A 21,214-nucleotide genomic window follows, 5' to 3' on the forward strand; every position below is an offset into this window, starting at 1 on the left:
AGAGGTGATCACATAACATGTGTCCGTATTTATTTGATGAATTGTATGGTACAATATGGAATAACCAGAGAACGGCAGGCACTGATTTCCCGCTTCTGACAAAACCGAGGAAACTGCTATGAAAGGGTTGTTCTGAGACCCACAGGGAGTGGGAGACATGGAAAAAGACAGCCAGGCTCCAGTGTTCACTGAGGATAAGCAAGCTAAGAAAAATCACAGCTGAAAAGGAGAGAGACCTGTGGGAATGATTCTGATGTCCAAGGAGTGAATGACCAGCAAAGCGTGCCCCTCTACTCTCCACCCAAAGGACAGGCCACTGGGGTTCAGCAGGGGCCCAAAGGCACTGAAAACAGAACAGAAGGGACCATGAGAGTATGTGCTTTCCTTTCTGTGGGGGGAAAACACATCCAGAACAAGAGACTCTTGGTCCCCAAATCCCAAAGATCATCATGAGTATCTATGACCTATTTTCAACATTTCAAAAAGCCCAACAAAATTCATACTTTCACTGACAATAAGGCCACAAGAACTATCATATCTCTTTGCTTTGGGTCAGAATTATATCATTCATAATTATGTTTTTCCCATCAGAAGCTGGAAATGGCAATTCTGTATGATCCGAATATAGAATAGGAAAGGACGCTGCTCCCTCGTTACCACAGGCATTGGAATAGTCACCCCTGCTGTCCTCCTGCCTGGATGGCAGGAACAGGACGCTCAGATAGCCTTGCAAAGAGGACCTGTAGACAGCTGACTCCACGCTGGGTGTCCAGGAAAGGCTACTTGGAATCTTCCTGAGAAACATTTTCAAGGCTCCTTTAAAGACAGTAATATCTTTAAAGTCAAAACCCACACCAGAAGTAATCCTAAACGTCCCAGACATAATACAAGATCTGTGGGGCACCACCCTAGATTGCAGCATTCAGGCTAGGGACAGAAGAGATCAAGAGGCAGGGTAGAGGCTCTCAGGGAACGGGATAGGAAGGGAGAGGAGCTGGAGCAATTTACAGGGTATGGGCAGCAGCACCTGGAAAAAGCATGTGGGAAAAAAGAAAGATGATATTTTAACTGAAGTCATCCAAAGGGGCTCCCTGGTAGAGGAACAAACCACTGGTTAGTGACAATGTTGGTTTAATCATCTCAATGCTCCAGCTCAGCCTGGGCTGCTCCCAGCAACCTGTGCACAGAGGGACCCACCCTGGGCTGGTGCTCGGGAGAGATGCGGCAAAAACTGAGTTGGCCCTCCAGCGCATCACCCCTTCACTAGTGCTCATCTGCTAGCCAGGCAGGACTGGAGGGAAGAAAGATGGGATGAGGAAGGGAGGGAATGAAGGAACCAGAAGCCTAATTAGCACAATGCAAATGTTTGCTGACCTGTTCTTCTGCCTTTTGCATTTAACTGTTTCTGCAATCAAGCTGACTCACGAAAACAGGAGGCACCATCTGAGAGCATCTCCTTTTGAAGAGTGGACCTGGCACAACTAGTATCATGGAGACATTTCCTGTAGGACCAACGAGTTTGCCAAATGGGGATTCCCTGCTGATCCTGCCATCCCAGGATCCATTGTTCAACTCTTTATCTCCCTCTTCTACTCTGTTGACTTGCCCTTAGATGGGCACCTCTTCAGTCCCTCCCACCTCAAGAATTCATTGAGGACCTTACCCGAGACCGATGCACTGGGTTGTCAAAGTCAGTCCCATCGGGAGCCAGAAGCAGCCAGCCACCATAAATAGGTTTTGCCTGGAAGAGAAAAAAAGAGGGCAGGTTATCAGTGGCTTGGACCAGAGACAGAACAGGTTCGATGGTCAAGTTAAAGATTACTGCTCCCTGGAAACAGAAGTCTCCTCTGATTAGCATACACCAGGCATCTCATTTCCCAGCCACAGGCCAAATCTCCCAAGGAAAATGTTTGGGAGTAAGAGGCTCCTGGGGAGGAGGGGGTGTTCTGCAGCATCTGGTGTGGAGAAAGGGACATAAAACCTAGCAGGGCTCTGAAAAACATCAAAGTACAGGAACTCCTACGACACAGATGCCTCTCTCGAGTTCCTGATCAAGGCACGAAGATGAGGAAACAACGGCATTTTCAATCACCATGTGAATACCCACCACTGTGTGCCGGGTATTACGTATATCACACAAACACAGCCAAAAGCCCTCATTCTGATAGTATAAAACAGGGCCTGGGAGAAGAGACACTGCTTTAGTGATCACAGCTAGCACGGGCTAAAGAGTCATCGACTTCCTGGCTATGTGACACTGGGCTGAAAACCGTGAGGGTTTCAACTGTCCCATCTGAAAGGTTGGGATGATGGAAATCATATCCATACCTCATGAGATTTATGTGATGATTGATGAGGTAATATAAGTAAAACACAGCACAGGAAATAAAATGGTGCAGTGTAAAAGTCTGGCATTTCCTCGAAGAGTTAAAGATGGAATTCCACGCAACCCAGAATTCTACTCCTTGGTATGTACACCTGAGAAGATTGAACGCAGGTGCTCAAATAAAAACGTGGACCTGAGTGTTCACAGCAGCACTATTCACAACTGCCAAAAGATAGAAACAATCCCAATGTACATCAACAGATGAGAGGATAAGCAAAATGTGGCACATCCATACAACAGCATATTATCAGCCATAGAAAGGTATGAAATACTGGCATGATCTACAACATGGGCGGACCCTGAAGGCATTATGCTAAGTGAGAGAAGTGAGAGAACACAGACACCAAAGACCATATATCTTATGATTTGGCTTACAATAGGTAAACCCGCAGAAACAGAAAGCAGATGAGTGGTTGCCAGGGCATGGAGGGAATGGGAAACGGGAAATGACTGCTAACAGGTATGGGTTTATGGGATGATGAAAATGTTCTGGAATTAGAAAGCGGAGATAGGGCTGGTCCGAAGGTAGTGAGTCATCTCAATTGATTGTTCACAGTCAGTTACAGATAGAAAGTGGAGATGGTTAAATGACCTTGTAAATACGCTAAAAGCTACTAAATTGTACACTTTAAAAGGCTGAATTTTATAGTATGTAAATTATATCTCAAAATTGTATGAGGAAAAAACATTAATCACAGTGTTTGGCCTCTAAGTGCATAATAAATGTTAGCTATTATTTTTTTTATGAAGGTCCCCCATCCCCCAAGCCCCTGACAGTGGGAGCGCAACATGAGTTGAGACACTAGACAGACACTCTGGCTCCACCTCCCTTTTCAGCCATACCTGGCTGGTCAGAAGCAGCTGGAAAAGGTACAAGCAAGTCAATTTGTCCACGACCCTTTGGAGGGCAGAAACACAAATTAAAACCCAAACCCTCTGCCTGCTATTTACACACATGACTCATCTCCGGGAAAGCTTTAGGGGTCCCCTTAACATGCTTTTTATTCAGCATTTGCCAAACTGGAGCCCTGTCTCACCACCTCATTTTACAGCTACGGAATCAGTGACTCAGAGAGGGAAGGTCACCCGCCAGAGGTCACACAGCATCCTGGGGTAAGCCAAAAACACTCCTTTTTCTTGGCTTCTGCAGGGCTCTCTAGGTCCCCAGGGGGAAGCTCTGGCTTTTCCCCATGAAAAGGAACAGAGTAGCAGGAGCTTCAGAGAAGGGGTATAGAGAGGGCTGAGGAAAGGAAGTGAGGGACTGGTTTTGATGAAACATGGGAAGTGGGTGCTGGCAGGGAACTTGGGGTTAGAGGAACATAACACAGGAGGGCCACAGGGGATGTGGAATGAAATTCTGTCTCGGAAAACAGAAGAGAGTAAGATCTGTCTTCTCAGCAAATACCAGCCCAGTGGCGCCCAGCTATTCCCCATACAGGCAGGCACATTCACTCAGCGTCTCTCTCACATCACTCAGTGACATACATACACAAGATGGAAAGGTCAGAGCCGGAGGGGGATCCTGGGCCAGGTGACTTCTGCACTTCGCCTCATAGTTAGCGGTTCCCTGAGGTGTGAAATCAGGATGTCAGGCAACAAGGCCATGTCTCCTCCATTTTTGTCAAGCTGTGATTGTATGCTATTCTCCTAGTCTCTGGTCGCAGGGCTTTGGGGAGACTTCAAATTAGCAGCTACATCTACCTGACCTTTCCTGAGCAGTTGGAGATGTGAGGGACTGCCACAGGTCCCCTCAGAACCTGGCCACAGTCTCATTAGCACCCATCACCAGCACTGTTATTGACTCAACATCTACTCGGGCCTAGTGTGCACCGGCCTAGTGTGCACTGGCCCCATGTGCTGCACACCAGGGGGCTGCCAGCACCCACCTCACTTTGCCAGGTCCTTCTGGGACATACCACCTCAAAAGGGACCCTTCCACATGGGCAGGTTGTCCTGGAAAGTGGGAAGGCTGGGCCAATGGAGGGCACAGGGCAAGAAACAAGTGTTCTAGGAGCACCGGATGGCTCAGTCGGTTAGGTGTCTGCCTTTAGCTCAGGTCTTGGTCCCAGAGTCCTAGGACTGAGTCCCACCTCGGGGTCCCTTTTCAGTAGCAGGCTGCTTCTCCCTCTCCCTGCAGCTCCCCCTGCTTGTGCTCGCTCACTCTCTCTCTCACTCTCTGTCAAATAAATAAAATCTGTAAAATAAATAAATAAATAGACCCAGCCTTCCCTCACAAACCCAATAAATCAGAGACTGCGCTTCTGGCTGGTCTCTGGGAAGAGGCTACTGGTGGTCTGGGTGTCTTCCTCAATTCAAAGTCCCTTCAAAAATGGTTACTTGAAACTTCTGCTTCCTGGAAGATAGGTAGATGTAATTTTCCCTATGGCTCCTACTAAGTACAAATCAAACCTTGGACACTGTATCTAAGAAAAACCTAAGGAGACTCTGCAAGGTGGAGAGAAGACAGCAGAGATGAGGCCTGAAAACAACATGGAGATATGGACCCTGGCTTCTCTTTTTGTCTCACTGTCCCAGACCAGGTACTGTAAGAATGACCAATCCAGAACTGCCAACAGGTACAAACAAATAAAAGCCCCAGTAGAAACTGCTCATTCTACCTGAAGAACCAGGGAAGAACAAGCTGGTAAGACAGAATATTCTTAGATGATAACTGCTCCATTCCTGCCATACATGATGGGAAAGACTCAGCCCCAGACCACCCATGCCAGCAAAGGCTTCCTTCTTACCCTTGTCAGCTAAGAGGTGCCTCAGCATCCCTACCAGGAAGGTGTCAGGAGACCAGGCAGGCAGCTGGGATTTTTGCCCCCACCCAGAAGTAACAAGGTCCCCCTCCCTCTCCCTGCTGGGATAGAGTCAGAGGAAGAAATGTGGAGAGCTGAACTCTCACCCCAGCTCTGCTGTAACAAGAAACTGCCCCCATCAGGCATCAGTGGAGGCCAAGTGGGGAGCATGGACTTCTACTTCCACCTGAAAGTAAGAGATGGTGCCCCCCTGCACCCCGCACTGGAGTAGTGTCAGAAAAAGCTGACTAGAAGAGAAGAGTCAAACACAATCCACAGTCACCTAAAATAATACAAAAATATCCAAGTTTCAATAAAAAAAAAAAAATCACCAGCATAGTAAGAAACAGAAAGGTCACAAATTGAATAAACAAAGACAATCAACAGATGCCAACACCCAAGGTGACAGACATGTCAGGATTATCTAATGAAGATTTTAAAGCACCAATGCTGAAATGTTTCAATAAGAAATTATAACCATGCTTGGAATAAACAGAAACACAGAAAGCCCCAGCAAACAACAACAACAACAAAAACCAGGAGATTAAAAAAAAGCAAAAACAAAAACAAATGGAGGGGTGCCTGGGTGGCTCAGTGGGTTAAGCCTCTGCCTTCGGCTCCGGTCATGATCTCAGGGTCCTGGGATCGAGCCCTACATCGGGCTCTCTGCTCAGCGGGGAGCCTGCTTCCCTCCTCTCTGTCTGCTGCCCTGACTACTCGTGATCTCTCTCTGTCAAATGAATAAATAAAATCTTTTTTAAAAAATGGTAATTTTTAAACTGAAAAATACAATAAATAAAATAAAAAGCTAAATGGATGGGCCCAACAGCAGAATGATGGGAACCACAAGGAAAGAATCAGGGAACTGTTAGAAAAATAACAGAAATTACCCAATCGGGGCACCTGGGTGGTTCAGTCAGTTAAGTGTCTGCCTTTAGGTCATGATCTTAGGTCTGCTCAGGTCATGATCCCAGGCTCCTGGGATCGAGCCCCACATGGGGCTCCCTGCTCTGCAGGGAACCTGCTTCTCCCTCTCCCACTCCCTCTGCTTGTGCACTCACTCACTCTCTCTCTCTCTCTCTCTGTCAAATAAGTCAATAAAATCTTAACAAAAACAAACAAACTACCCAATCAGGCAACAGCAAAAAAATGGATTAAAAGAAATAATATGAGAAGAATAGCATCTTAGAGACCTGTGGAACAATAAAAAAGATCTATCATCTGTGTCATCAGACTCCCAGAAGGAGAAAAGGAGACTAAGGTGGAAAAAGCACTTGAAGAAACAATGGTTGAAAAGTTCCCAAATTTGGAAAGAAAGGCAACCTATAAATTCAAGAAGCTGAGTAAACGCCAAATGATCAATCCAAAGAAATCTATACCAAGATACATCAAAATTAAATTTCTGAAAACTAAAGATAAATACAAACTCTTGAAAGCAGCCAAACAGAAGTAACAGCTTATGGACAGAAGAAAACCAAATATGACAACAGTGGACTTCTCATCAGAAAACTTGTTGGCCAGAGGCAAGTGGTACAATACTTTTCAGTCACTGAAAGAAAACCATCAAACTGGAATCCTATATCCAGAGAAAAAATCCCTCAGAAATGAAAGCAAAATCTCAGATGAGTTCCTCAAAAAATTAAAAACAGAACTATCCTACAATCCAGGAATTTTACACCCAAATTAGAAAACCTCTAATCCAAAGGGATACATGAATCCCTAGTTTATTGCAGCATTTTTTACAACAGCCAAACTACCAAGCAACCCAAATGTTTATTAACAGACGATATACGATATATATCTATAATGGAATATTACTCAGCCATAATAAAAAATGAAATCTTGCCATGTGTAGCAACATGGATGGAGCTAAAGAGTATTAAGCTAAGTTATATAAGTCAGTCAGAGAAACGCAAATACCGCATGATCTCACTCATATGTGAAATTTAAGAAATGATGAAAGACGATATGTTTTCCTCTAAGATAAGGAACTAGGCAATGATGTCCACTCTCAGAACTACAATGACAGAATTTCTAGTTAGTGCAATAAGGCAGAAAAGGAAGTAAAAGGCATGTAGATCAGAAAGAAAAAATAAAATGTTTACAGATGACATAATTTTCTATGCAAAAAAAAAGGAATCTATTTTTTAAAACTCCTAGAACTAGTAAGTGAGTTCAACAAGGATGCAGGATATAAGATCAGCATACAAAAATCAACTGTATTTCTACATACCAGCAGTGCATATGTGGACACCAAAATTAAAAATATAATACCATTCACAATCACTTAAGAAAATGAATACCAGTGTGCCTGGGTGGCGCAGTTGGTTGAGCATCTGCCTTCGGCTCAGGTCATGAGCCTAGGGTCCTGGGATTGAACCCCAAGTCAGGTTCCCAGTTCAGCAGGGAGTATGCTTTTCCCTCTCCCTCTGCCCCTCTCCTGCCCATGCTCGCTGTCTCGCTCTCAAATAAATAAAGTCTTAAAAATAAGAAGGAATATTTAGTTGTAAATCTAACAAGGCATGTACAAGACTTGCATGCTAAAAAGAATAAAACAAACAAAAAACTGCAGATGAAAGAAACCAATAAAGATGATGAAAGAAACCAAAGAAGATCTTTAAAAAAAAAGAAAAAATGGAAATACATATGTTCATAGACTGGAAGATTATAAGATGAAAAATTTCCCGAAATCGATATATAGAATTAATGCAATTACTAATCAAAAGCTCAATAAGACTTGTAGATATAAATAAGATTACTCTAAATGGAAAGTCAAAGGAACTAGAATAGTTTAAAAAAATTAAAAAACAATAGAGGGAGGAATTCACCTACTCAATTATGTGATTTATTACATATCCACAGTACTCAACATCGTGAGATATTAGTGGAAGGTGAGATATACATATCAACAGAATAGAATGGAGAGGCGCCTGGGTGGCTCAGTTGGTGAAGCGTTGGACTCCTGATTTCAGCTCAGGTCATGATCTCAGGGTTGTAAGACGGAGCGCCACGTCAGGGACTGTGCTGGGTGTGAAGCCTGCTTAAGATTCTCTCTCTCCCTCTGCCCCTCTTCCCGCTCTTCCTCTCTTTAAAAAAAAAAGAAGAAGAGAATAGAGAACCCAGACACAAACCTACACAAATATGTCTAATTTAATTGTGGGAAAAGATGCTAAAGCAATTCAATGGAGGAGAGACAGCCTTTTGACAAATGGTGCTGAAGCCACTGGACATCCACAGGTAAAAAAATAAAGCTCAATCTTATACAAAAGTAACTAAAAATGAAACAAAAACTGACAAATCCAACTTCACTGAAATTAAAAACTTCTGCTGTCCAAAGATCCTACCTACCTGGAGGGTGAAAAGATAAGTCCTTTGTTGGGCATGTGGTTTGCAAATATTTTTATCCCACTCACCCAACAAAGGACTAGGATCCAATACAGTATAATAAGCCCTCTCGAAACTCAACAGTTAAAAAAAAAAATCTGTTTAGAACCATGAGCAATATAACCGTATTAGAATGGCTGCAATTAAAAGCGGTGACAATAACAAATGCTAGCAAGACTGTGAAGAAAGTCTATCACTCACACAGTCCTGGAAAGAGCGTGAAATGGTACAGCCGCTCTAAAAAAGCTTAGTGGTTTCTTTATAAACTAAGCATGCAATTACCGTAATATCCAGGAACTGCATACCTGGGTACTTATTCTAGAAAAACAAAAGTCTGCATTCACACATAAACTATACATTTCTGAATGGTTACAGCACCTTTATTTATAATAGCCAAAAACTGGAAACCCAGATGTTGTTCATGGGTGAGTGGTTAAAGAAACTGGTACATGACCCCACAGAATACTAGTCAGCAATAAAAAGGAATAAACTTGATGCACACAATCTGGGTGAATCTCCAGAGAATTATAAGTAAAAAAAGCCAAAGAGAGACTACGTGTTCCATTTACATAAAATTCTTGAAATGTGCAATCTACAGAAATGGAGAACAGATTCATGGCTGCCAGGGTTTAAGAAGCAGTAGCGGTTGGAGGGCAGGAGGCACGGTGTGAAGGGAACCGGAAGGATGGAAATGCCTTGCACCTTGACTGCATCAGTGTCAATTTCTGACACTGCACTAAAATTTTACAAGGTGTTACCCCTAGAGGAAACGTGGGTAAAGTATACATGGGATAGCTCTGTATTTTCTCACAACTGCACAGAAAACTACAATTATCAAAAAACAAAAAACCCATTAGTTGCTGAATACCGCGTCCACCCACATACAGGCATTTGGCACTGGAAAGGGACCCTCCATAGCCCCAGACCACAGGGACTCCAGCCGTGAAGACCTCTGTGGTCCACAAGGGTCTTCCCCAGGCCAGGCTGGTCCTCCGTGGCCCTCAACTGTGCTGAATGAGCTCCACCAGCCTTTCCAACAGCTTCTCCTGGAGGCCACACACACCCACATGTGTGTACCCTGTTGGGCCTGTCAACTCGACCATGGTGAGGTCCTTATGCCCCTTTCCCTCTTGCCACCCTCCAGGCAGGTCTGGGCCGCATCACGGTGAGCCCAACTGCCTCAGCTCAGGCCAAGTGGGCAGGCCACAGGCAGGGGAAGATGCTATCGTCCCGGCCAGCTTTACACAGCATTGCCGAGCTGCCACACTGATGCTTCCCGGAAACACACAAGCCTCTGGACACCACCGCCCGATCACGATCAATTCCAAGGCAGCCAGAACATTACATGCTCGGCTCTCAGCAACATGTGGCCTGTGTGAGGCTCAAAGAGCAGGGAAGTCAGTGACGGATTTCTAACAGGGGTTAACCTCGCTTTTCCCATCCTCAGATTCAGCCACCATGAGTGTACAAGGCGCCGAGAAAGGCAGTCAGATACATTGCACGCTATGGCACTCAAGGGTGGGTACCTAAAACGACTGATGCAAAAATGTGGGCCCCACCTTTCCTAGCCCCTGAAAACATCTCCTCATCCTAAAGGCCCTCTAAGGGCAGTAAGGGGATGCCAGACCCCTACAGAGGCCCCCTCAAAATCCCACATCCCCTTCCAGGACAGGAACTGACCCAGAGCCAACTGCTAACTGAGAACCTACTGTGGCTGCTGCTGTTAATACAGGACACTGCCACCTCCCCCTTCTCTGAACTTCTCTGTTATACTTACACCTCCCAGGGGGAAGACAAATATTCCAGGCCTCTGGGCTAAGGCACAAGCAATTCTCTGTGCAGAGGGCTCTTTGCCCCATCCTGCCCACTCTCCAAAGTTCCGTACCTCCCAACCCAGGCCATCCATGTTCCTTCCTTCTCACAACACCTCAGCTTGCTGCAGACAAGAATCTCGCCTCCACCCAGCACAGAGCCCTGTACAAAGTCAGGCTGTAGTCACTGAAACAAACATCCACAGGAGTCAGTGGGCATGTTTCCAGGTCGCCACCCCGCAGCCGAGACTGCTCCCAACCTGTTCTCTGAGTATGACCAGTAAGACCTTCCCAGCCGGCACCTCAGTGAGCCCAGACCATACTTCCAGCCTCCACACACAGAGCTCCCAGGTTGCTAATCGGTACTGGTCAGCACCTAGCACTGGGGGACAACCAGCAGGCTGAGGAGCAGGCAGACTGGCTGGACTTTAAGCGTCCCTCTCCCTTCTCTGAATCCGACCCCCTGTCATGCCATGTGTGCCACGCTGGCCAAGACACAGGCACAAGTGCTGTGGGAAACCTGGCACCCTCTAAGAGCGGCAATGTGGCCGTATGTGGGGACAAACATGGCATTCCCATGCTCCTACCCCCAGGAACCCCAGAGCCAGAAATTAAGCCAAAAGAAATAACACAGAGAAGCAAAAAGCTCCCCTCATGATTGAAGGAGGAACTCAATGCCCAACAAGCAAATGGCTAAATGAATGCTTGATGATCAATTCAGGAAAATATTACACAGCCATTTATTACAAATACCTTATGAGGAATTCAAGAAACCCTTGAGAGTGTGTGCCCATGGGATGCCATCAGGCCAGTGCTTCCTGCACAGAGGCAGGTGGCACATTCAATCTGGACATGTTCAGTGGAATTTCCCCAGTTGCTGCTGCGGAGCTGGAATCACTTGAGGGACCAGAGATAAAAACGTGATGTGCACACAGTCCCTCCTCAAGGAGTTCTTGCTTGAGGGAAGGAGACCAGGCATGGGAACAAACATCCAGGGTAGGATGTAAAAATGGGGCCTATTATAAAAGGCATCCTAAGGACAGAAAAATATTGGGAGTCAATGAGGAAACAGCTATCGTGTTGACTGCTGGGATGAGCAAGTCTTGGGGTTTTTTGTTTGCTTTTCCCATTTTTTGAAAAGTCATGCTACATATAATACTTATCAGATATTACTTTTCAAAGGGAGGGGAAGATGTTTGCCTGACTATGCATGCCTCTAATATAGTACTAACAGAATACCTTCCAAAAGATGGCAGGGGGTGGGATGTGAGGGCTTGATTGCTCCTGGCAGAACAAGAAGTAGATGAAGTCAGGGAATCCCTGAACTCTGCTCTCCACCAATGGCATGGCCTGACAGCTCTAGATAATTAGTATAAAGACTGTGGCCTGGGAACCAGAAGGCCGAAGTTCAAGTCCTAGTTCCATGACTTGGTTGCTGCCCAGGGCAAGACATTACCTCTGTGAATCTCAAGTTTCATTATCTACAATAATAGAAAAATACACATAACTTTTCCATACCATTTTTTAAATAATTACATCAGACATAAACACATACTGGGTCACTGAACAATCAAGGGACCAGGGTCAGGGATATACATCTCAGCACCCACATAGGGCCATGCACACATCTGGTGCTCAGACCAAACTAGGGTAGAGTATGGGGACCAGCAGTGCTCAGGGGAGTGAGCCCCACAGTGGAGGTAGTGAGTGGAGGTCCCCAAAGAGTGTGATGGGCAGGACTACAGAGTATTTGAGGCCAGTCCAGAAGAACCGCAGGGCTCCCAACTCAGCATAGGGGCATAGCATGCAAAGCCCACACAGGATCCCTCATACCGGACTAAATGCCTGAATTCCAAGCACAGTGACCATCCCCATAAAAGTCCTTCAAAAAGAAAAGTCCCACAGTCCTAAAGGAACTATACATGTGGGGGTCAGTATCCCAGCTTTGGGGAAATTCCTGGGGGAAAGATTTCTCTGGGCCAAAGGTCAGGTACAGAGACCAACACTCAAGCATGAGCTGGAGGGCAAATGGCCCTTGGTAGAAGATTCATTAAAAGATCTAAGGGCAGGGGCGCCTGGGTGGCTCAGTGGGTTAAAGCCTCTGCCTTCGGCTCAGGTCGTGATCCCAGGGTTCTGGGATCGAGCCCCACATCAGGCTCTCTGCTCAGCGGGGAGCCTGCTTCCTCCTCTCTCTCTCTACCTGCCTCTCTGCCTATTTGTGATCTCTGTCTGTCAAATAAATAAATAAATAAATATTTAAAAAAAAAAAAAAGATCTAAGGGCAGAATGCGTGTAAATTGCAGCCAATATACCTACAGTTTCGAGGTTGCTTCCTTGCCCCCATTTTCCCCCCCTAAAAGAGTTTCTGTGGCAACACTTCCACATTCACAGCAAACAGACTGTTTAATATTTTTTTACCTTTCAGTTCTAACAGGAGAAATGATGCCTGGGCAGCAGCTATCTGACCATCTTCATAAGCTTATAAATCATGGAAGAATTCAAGGTCACCTGTCTTTTCCGAGACATTCAGAGGAAGTCAGTAAAAGGAGAAGTGAGCACATGTGAAAGTCAGTCTCAGGCCTTAACCTTGCCAAGACCTTACTGTGTCCTAGGTGCCCACCTGCCTCACCTACACTCAGGGAATTAGCACACAACTCTGACCATGCCTATGAGGGCCAATGCCCTCAGGCAAGGTGGGGCATCTCTTTCAGAACAAGCCTGCCAGGGCCAACCACCATCAGTGAGGGTGTTGGCCATCAGTGTTGACTCCCTGAGATGCCACACACACACTTGTTCTCCAACAAGGCCGTGTGGAGTAAACCATGCTGGGACTCCTCAAGGCCTGGAGAATACCGTGATGGTGCTTTACATTCAGTTCTGGACCCAAACTACATTCCTCAATACAGCCACCATACGCCAGCATGAGCAACTGCCTGGCGTCTGCCTCTGAACGTCAGCAGAGAACCATCAACCATCACCAAGATACTCACAGTTGTGAGTGAGTACAGCCAGTCTATCTCGGTGATTCCTGGACCCTGGCCAGGGTGAAAACCTGGCCTTCTGAGTGAGAAAGGCTGCTGTAAAAATGTCCATTGGTTTCTTCTCTTCGTCACATCTGTCCTGCTTTCCGCTGTCCTCACAGCTAACATCCACAGCTTACATGGCTGGTCACTGCTCCACGCCCTTCATGTACTCTCTGATCTTCACAACAAACCTATGAGGTATATGCCATCAACACCTCCACTGGACATTCAAGGACACCAAAATGACCTGTCTAAGCAGGCTGTGAACCATGACCACCTGGCCCCCTAGCTGACCTGTAGCCATTCCATGCTGCTCTGCGTCAGTGAGCTGCTTCCAAAAGGAAAGGCTGGAGCCATATGAACAGGAAGCTTGTTCTCCTGGTGGGCCTAATCCTGACCCGCACATCACAAAGGGTCTCCCCAGACACCCCTGCAGCCGAGGTCTAGGGCCTGGGTGTACATGGCACCTGTAAGGAGTTCATCACTATGGGACGAACCAACCACAAACCACCTTCCACAGAGCCACCCACACAGCATGGCCAGGCACCATGGATTTTTTTTTTTTTTAAGATTTTATTTATACATTTGACAGACAGAGATCACAAGTAGGCAGAGAGGCAGGCAGAGAGAGAGAGAGAGAGAGGAGGAAGCAGGCTCCCTGCCAAGCAGAGAGCCGGATGCGGGGCTCGATCCCAGGACCCTGGGATCATGACCTGAGCGAAAGGCAGAGGCTTTAACCCACTGAGCCACCCAGGCGCCCCGGATTTTTAAGCTGTTCCAGAAGCTGATGGAAATTGCGGGGCTCTTCTCTGGAAGGAGGAAGTCTTTCTTACCTGTGCAAATGTAAGGGTGAGCACAGGCTCCCACCTCCTCCCCACCCCAGAGAAAGAAGAGTTACCCTGTAATTAACCATTCAAACAGGGATACTTCGGGGAAAGAGTTGGGACCTTATTAATTACCAAAACACGTGACCCTGCAGGAGAACTGCAGCTTACCAACCTTTGGTGCTAAAGGGCACATGGCAGAACCATCAATGCAAAGATAAGAAAGCCACTGGAAATACCCACAATAAGACAAAGGCACAAAGAGTGGAACGAAGGGAAAGGAACTTGGCACCAGGGGCCCAGACGGGAGGTCTGGGAGAGACTTCCTGTGAGAAGTGAGCAAAGAACTAACTTCGGAAACTGAAGTGAGGGACATGAGAGCAGGCAGAACTAAGCCAGCATCTGGCATGTGCAGAGGTTCAAGCTTCCTTCCAGAGGTAAGACTGCAGCGCCTCACACACAGTGTCACTCCATCTGGCAGTGTCACGGAAGAAAGGGCTTGAGGAGGAGAGCGCAAATCCCAAGAATTCCACAAGGTATCATCGGGGCCCACACTTCCAGAGCTAGCCAGAGGCCCCAAACCTCTAGACAATCTGCAGATGATCCCACCCTTCGGCCAAATCAGAAGCAGCACAGGGTGGAGACAAAGACAATAAATAAATATTTGGTGAAACAATGACCTGAGCTCTACAAAGTGTCATCGGATGGCCCCTTGCTTTCGGCAGAGAATGCTTCCACGCTGAGGCCACATACTTGCCCAGACTACACAGACAGGTGCATGAGAGGATGAAGCCAACAGCAGGTCCGTGCAGTGTGCTCAGGGGGACCTGGGGGTGCCAGGACAGGGCAGAACGGAGGTGGAATCTGTGCTATCAGCCACGCGGGGATAGCAAATGTCAAGCAGAAAAAGACACGAAGATGGGAAATGAACATGTCAAAGATAAGTAAGATGTGAATTATGAGCACAAACGAAGAATGAGGTGGGGTAGTGACTGTCTGGGGTGTTTCTGTAACAGCTTTACTGACATATAAAACACATGCCATACAACTCCCCCATTTTAAAGTGAGTACAATTCAATGGGTTGTAGTGCATACACCACCACAATCAATTCTAGAACCCTCCAACTCTTGTCACCCCCCAGAAGAAACCCGGTAATCTTTAGCTATCATTCCCTAAACCCTCCATTCCCCACCCCCACTCCCACCCCAGTCCCTGGAAACCACTAATCTACTTCTGTATCTATACATTCACCTATTCTAGGCATTTCGTATGAATGCAATCAGATGATGAGTGACCTTTCATGACTGCTCTCTTTCTTTAGCATGATGTTTTCAAGATTTAGCCACACTGTAGTATGTATGTGTCTTTTTTAAGATTTTTTAAAAAATTATTTATTTATTTGACAGACAGAGATCACAAGTAGGCAGAGAGAGAGAGAGGAGGAGGAGGAGGAGGAGGAAGCAGGCTCCCCACTGAGCAGGGAGCCTGATGTGGGGCTAGATCCCAGGACCCTGGGATCATGACCTGAGCCGAAGGCAGAGGATTTAACCCACTGAGCCACCCAGGTGCCCGTATGTGTGTGTCTTTTATTCCTTTTTATGGCCAAGTAATATTCCATTTATGAACAGACCACATTTTGTTTACTCATCTGCTGTTGGACACTGGGGTCATTTCTACCTTTTGGTGGCTGTGAACATTGATATACAAATTTGGTGAGTTTTTCAACCTTTTTTAGGAAAGATCAAAGAGGTAAACACCACTTATCATGTAAAGTCTGGACAATGAACTCTTCAAAAGCCACAAAAAAAAAAGCGGGGGGCGGGGGGGGACCGGTTGAAGGAGGTGCTGTAAGGGAGTTCCCGAGAGGCTCCCTGTAAGCAGCACTAGCTACACAGACCAAATCTCAAGGAGAAAACATCTCAAAGGAAACAGACATAGGCCTTTCCATAAAGCCTTTCCACATGGATGAGGAAAAAAAGGAGTGGCGAAATATTTTCTTTAACACATGCCATAAAAAATAAAGTCATAACAAAGATTGTGGTGTACCTAAAAGATCTGAGTCCATGTAGGTAACTCCCTGATTTAACACTAAAGACATCAAAATCCCTGTACTGTCACTGAACCGAAGGGGCAGGACCTGGTTGAGGAGCACTGTAGTCTTAAAAAGAAGAGGTAATCTTCCTGATGAAAATTCTGAGGGTTGATCCAAATTTCTTGCTAAAAATAAAATGTAGTGAAGGGTGCCTGGATGGCTCAGTTGGCTAGCATCTGACTTTGACTCAGGTCATCATCTCAGGGTTCTGGGAGGAGCCCCCCATTGGGCTCCCCACTCAGCAGGAGTCTGCTTCTCCCTCTCTCTCTGTCCCAATTCCACTCATGTTCTCTCTCAAATAATAAAATATTTATAAATGAATAAATAAATAAATAAAATCTGAACAATCCCAATTGTGTCACACAGACCTCTGCGGCCTCCAAGATTCCTTTGGATCCCCTCCCCACCCTCTAAGGACACAGGGCCCGACCATCAACTCTGAGATCAAGGAACCCAAACCTCCCTCTCCACCCTGACTTCTGACCTAAGCCCCAGCCCTGCATCTCCAGGGAAAGGGGGGAGTGTCACCTGAGCACTGCTATGCTTCCTTCCAACTCACATGTCCAAAGCTCCTGGTCAGGAACTGGGACGGGGCCCTGGAAATTACCAAGCACCACTAAGTGAACAGATAAAAAGATCAGGGGTATCTTGCCTTCTGGCCACAAAGCTTAACAGTAACAGAGTGCCAAGGAGACCTGCTGCCCTGTCTGTTAGTCCTTGGTTGCCCCTCACTCCCCACATCAGAACCCAGCCCTGTTGCTAATCTAGTTTCCATGCTAAAACATTCCAGGCACCTCTGGCCCATCACTACCAGGCACTGCAGAGTGCAGTGGTGGAATGTAAGGGCAAAGCGACCTCCTTCTCCGAGCCTCAGACTCCTGTCTGTGCACTCAGAATATAACCTACCCCATACTCTTCACCTTGAGTCCCAACCACATGCCGTGTACCTGCATTTCATTTATTCTTCAGAGACCCAGCCCTTGGTGGCAGGACGTAAGGGTGAGCTAGTCCTGGAGTGTGCCTGCTGCTACAGAGAGCAGGCACTTGTCCCCAGTGGTCCCCTTATCACCTTCTGCCCTTTGCACGTCTGACACCTCACTCCAAGGGGTTGCCTCGGGCCCCCGTCCGGATTCTGCACCTGCATCAGCTCCATCATGACAGGAGTCCTCCCCGCCTCTCCTATCGTGGCCTTCCAGCAAATGTTCCAACTTGAACTAGACCAGTGATTTTCAAAGTACAGCAGTCCTTGGGACCCTTTTGGGGGTCCACGAGCCAAAACTACTCTATGCAGTCTTCATTTCCGTTCCTCACTCTCATTCTCTCCCTAGTGTAGAGCAGGGTTTGCCAGAGGCTATGTGACATAACATCACAGCAAGTGCAGAAGACAGGAGAATCCCTCTCTTTCATGATGACAGATGTTATGAAGATTTTCAAAAAGACTAAATAGTATGGCTCTTCTTAGCGGATTTATTTGTTGTTCTGGAAAGTCATTTTCCAGAATCCACCCATTATTTATGTGAACATATAATAGGTTTATTTTATTTTTAAATAGATTAATAAATTTCTAAACATTTCTCAGTTTTAATTTCCAACACAACAAACACTACAAATGTAACCCACATAAACAAAAGCCCGTTGAGGGCCTCAATAATCAAGAGCATAAAAGAGTCCCCAAAACAAAACGTTTGAGAACCACTGACCTAGCCAATCATCCCATCCCCACCTCTGCAAATCGTCAGGTCAGTGACTGGCCCGTCCTGCCTCCACACCCCTTCTTCCCTCAGAACTATGCTCATGCTGTCACTCTGGCTCTCCATCAGCCCAAACACAAAGGAGCCTTCAGGTCCATCTCCAAATTTCTACTCAGACTCCTCTCTCCTCCACAGCACTACCTTAAAAGGCTGCCTATCCCCCATCAGACTTACCACAGTGGCTGTACTACATACAGCACATCTGGAAATGGAATGACTCCCGCATGCACCAGGCAGGGAACCCTTCCTCTGGGCGAGGCAAAGCTCTGCTGAGGAGGGAAAGCCTGGAGAGGGGGCTGGGCTCCACACATGCAATACCCACTATGGGTCCCTGGAGGCCGGCCACTGAAGGAGGCTGAAACACAGGGACAATCAAGCACCTGGAGTGCTCCTTAGAAACCCTGTACATACACTGTACACAATTGTGACTTCCATTCTTTGGTACACATCAAATATTTCATTCTATTAAAAAATATTCATATGGGGGTCAGGGTAAATCAGTGATTTTCAACCCATGAAGACAAAGGGAGGTGGTGCTTCAGGGGCCACTTCGGAGTGTAGGGTGGGGCGGAGCTCGGAGGAGCTGGGGGGGTGGGGCGGTGTCTCACAGGTGGCACCATCCTCTCTTCCCATCCCTCACATATGTGAGTTCCATGTTCTGTTTCAAGGAGCTCTGTGCTCTACTCCTAAAAAGATAAAGTTTGAAAACTGGTATCAGAGTATTGAACAGGCCGGATCATCTTTTTTCCTTCCAAGTGACCCCAACATCTTTTGGAGGTACAACAGCCGCAGCTCCCCATGCATCTCATCACTGGAGCACCCCAGCGTCTCCCTACGTTGTGTGGCTTTCGACTCCTATGCTCCCTCAGCCCCCCTCCCACCAATACGGAAGCCCCCACTTAGCTCCTTCCTGGCAGCTCCACTCTTCTTCCGGTTAGACAGAAAGGAGGGACTGAAGCTCAAAGTGGCTCAGCCACCCCTGTGCACGGGCACAGCGCCTCTACTGCCACCTCAAAGCTGCACACTGTGCTTGTAAGCCTGAGGGTTGCCCGTAGCCCAGTTCTCCACCCTGGAGTCCTACAAATGAGGAGCTTGGGTCTGGGCAGCGCCATATGCAGTCTGCAGTACCAGCGTCTGGCTTGATGTGCTGATTCGAAACACCACTCACTAACAGAACTACCACCGGACCCGGATATTCCATTTCTAGGTCTCTATCCAGAACTCAAAGTAGATGTTCAAATAAAATGTGTATGTGAACGTTCATAGCAACACTATTCACAACAGCCAAAATGTGGAAATAGCATCCATCTGCAGATGAACAGATAATGTAAATGTGCTATGCCATAGACTGGAATATTATTCAGCCATTGAAACAACGAGATACTGATCCATGCTACCACTGGAAGAACTCTGAAAACACACTAAAGAAGCCAGACTAAACGCTACATATTCTAGACCCATTTTATGAAACTTCCAGCATAGATAAAGCTGTAAGGACAGGAAAGCAAACTGGTGGTTGCTGAGGACTGGGAGTAGGGAGCCACAGCCCAATAGTTATGGGTATTCCTTCAGGATGATGAAATGTCTTTTTTTTTTTTAAGATTTTATTTACTTATTTGACAGACAGAGATCACAAGTAGGCAGAGAGGCAGGCAGAGAGAGAAAGAAAGGAGGAAGCAGGCTCCCTGCTAAGCAGAGAACCCGATGCAGGGCCCAATCCCAGGACCCTGGGATCATGACCTGAGCGGAAGGCAGAGGCTTTAACCCACTAAGTCACCCAGGTGCCTGATGAAATGTCTTAAACTATAGACCGGTCATGTTTGCACAACACTATGAATGTGTTGAATACAATGGAACTGTACACCCTAAAATGGTTAATTTCATGTTCTGTGAATTTCACCTAAAAAAAAAAAAAAAGCCACAAAACCCGAAACCAAACCCACACGCAGAGCTCCCTAGATCCCAGGCCCAGAGAGGGTGAGGGCACACAGCTGATGGCCCACTCTCCATCCTCCCCTCCACACCTCCCTGCTCAGCGGCCCGCGCACCCCTCTGCACACACACAAACACACAAACGCCCTGCAAGCCCAAACTATGCACAGGGCTCCTCCCAGGGCTGCAACAGCTGGAGGAAGAGGGCGAAAGTGACATTTTTTTTTTTTTTTAAAGATTTTCATCCACTTATTTGACAGAGAGAGATCACAAGTAGGCAGAGAGGCAGGCAGAGAGTGAGAGGGAAGCAGGCTCCCCGCCGAGCAGAGAGCCCGATGCGGGACTCGATCCCAGGACCCCGAGATCATGACCCGAGCCGAAGGCAGCGTCTCAAACCACTGAGCCACCCAGGCGCCCCGAAAGTGACATTTTAAAAAGTCTCTTCCCTGTTCGGTCTTGACAAGGAGCCCATGGCCACGGGATTTTTGGAACATGACACCATTCGTGGCAAAGAGAGGAATGCTAGAGAATGCGTGGGGACACATTTCTGGGGCTTTGCAGGAAAGCTTTGTAGGAAAAAGTCTCACCCTCTCCCTCAAAAAGCAGTGCTTCCCATTAAGAAACAGGTAGAATGGGAAGGTGCCATGGGAAGGAAAAAAGAGACAGGAAGCCTAAGTTTAGCCCAGGCCTTGTCCTCTGGCCCCACCCTTCCCAGCACAAACTCACCCTTCCCACAGGACAGCCCCTGGCTCCTGGACAGGAGGGCCACACACAGCCAGAAATCTAATGTTCAGGAGGCCCACCTGCCACACTCAGGACAGGACGGGAAAGAGTGGGAGGAGGAGAACCTGCATCAGACTGTCTGGGTTTGCGTCCCAGCTCTTCCATTTACAGTATCGCCTTTGGGCAAGCTACACGGCCACTTCACAGCTCAGGTTTCTTATCTCTCCACCTCATAAGGCCACTGTGAATGTAAATGAGTTAACAGCAGCCTGCACACAGCAATTACTGTTAGCTACAAATGCCACCGCCTCCACAATAAACAATCCCTGCGTATGTCAATGGCTCCTTCGATTTAAGTATAGGAAAACCTCCACATCACAGGAGGCTGCATGACCACCCTAGCTGTTCCACGTCCCCCAAAAAGGACCCTTAAGCTCACAGGCAGTGGGTTTTGAGGCAGGAAACGGGGACAAAGAGTCAGCAGGC

General features: G+C 47.0%; 1 protein-coding gene across 7 annotated transcripts in view; it reads right to left on the reverse strand.

The window, feature by feature from the left end:
- Positions 1-21,214, reverse strand: part of LOC123929077 (myosin phosphatase Rho interacting protein) — a 154,217-nt gene that overhangs the window by 121,964 nt on the left and 11,039 nt on the right. For all 7 annotated transcript variants that reach the window (XM_045984312.1, XM_045984311.1, XM_045984310.1 and 4 more), the window contains exon 2: positions 1,664-1,741. In XM_045984312.1, the coding sequence (XP_045840268.1) occupies positions 1,664-1,741 (78 nt within the window). The remainder of the gene's footprint in view (positions 1-1,663; positions 1,742-21,214) is intronic.

Source organism: Meles meles, chromosome 18, assembly GCF_922984935.1.
Source record: "Meles meles chromosome 18, mMelMel3.1 paternal haplotype, whole genome shotgun sequence".
NCBI lineage: Eukaryota > Metazoa > Chordata > Mammalia > Carnivora > Mustelidae > Meles > Meles meles.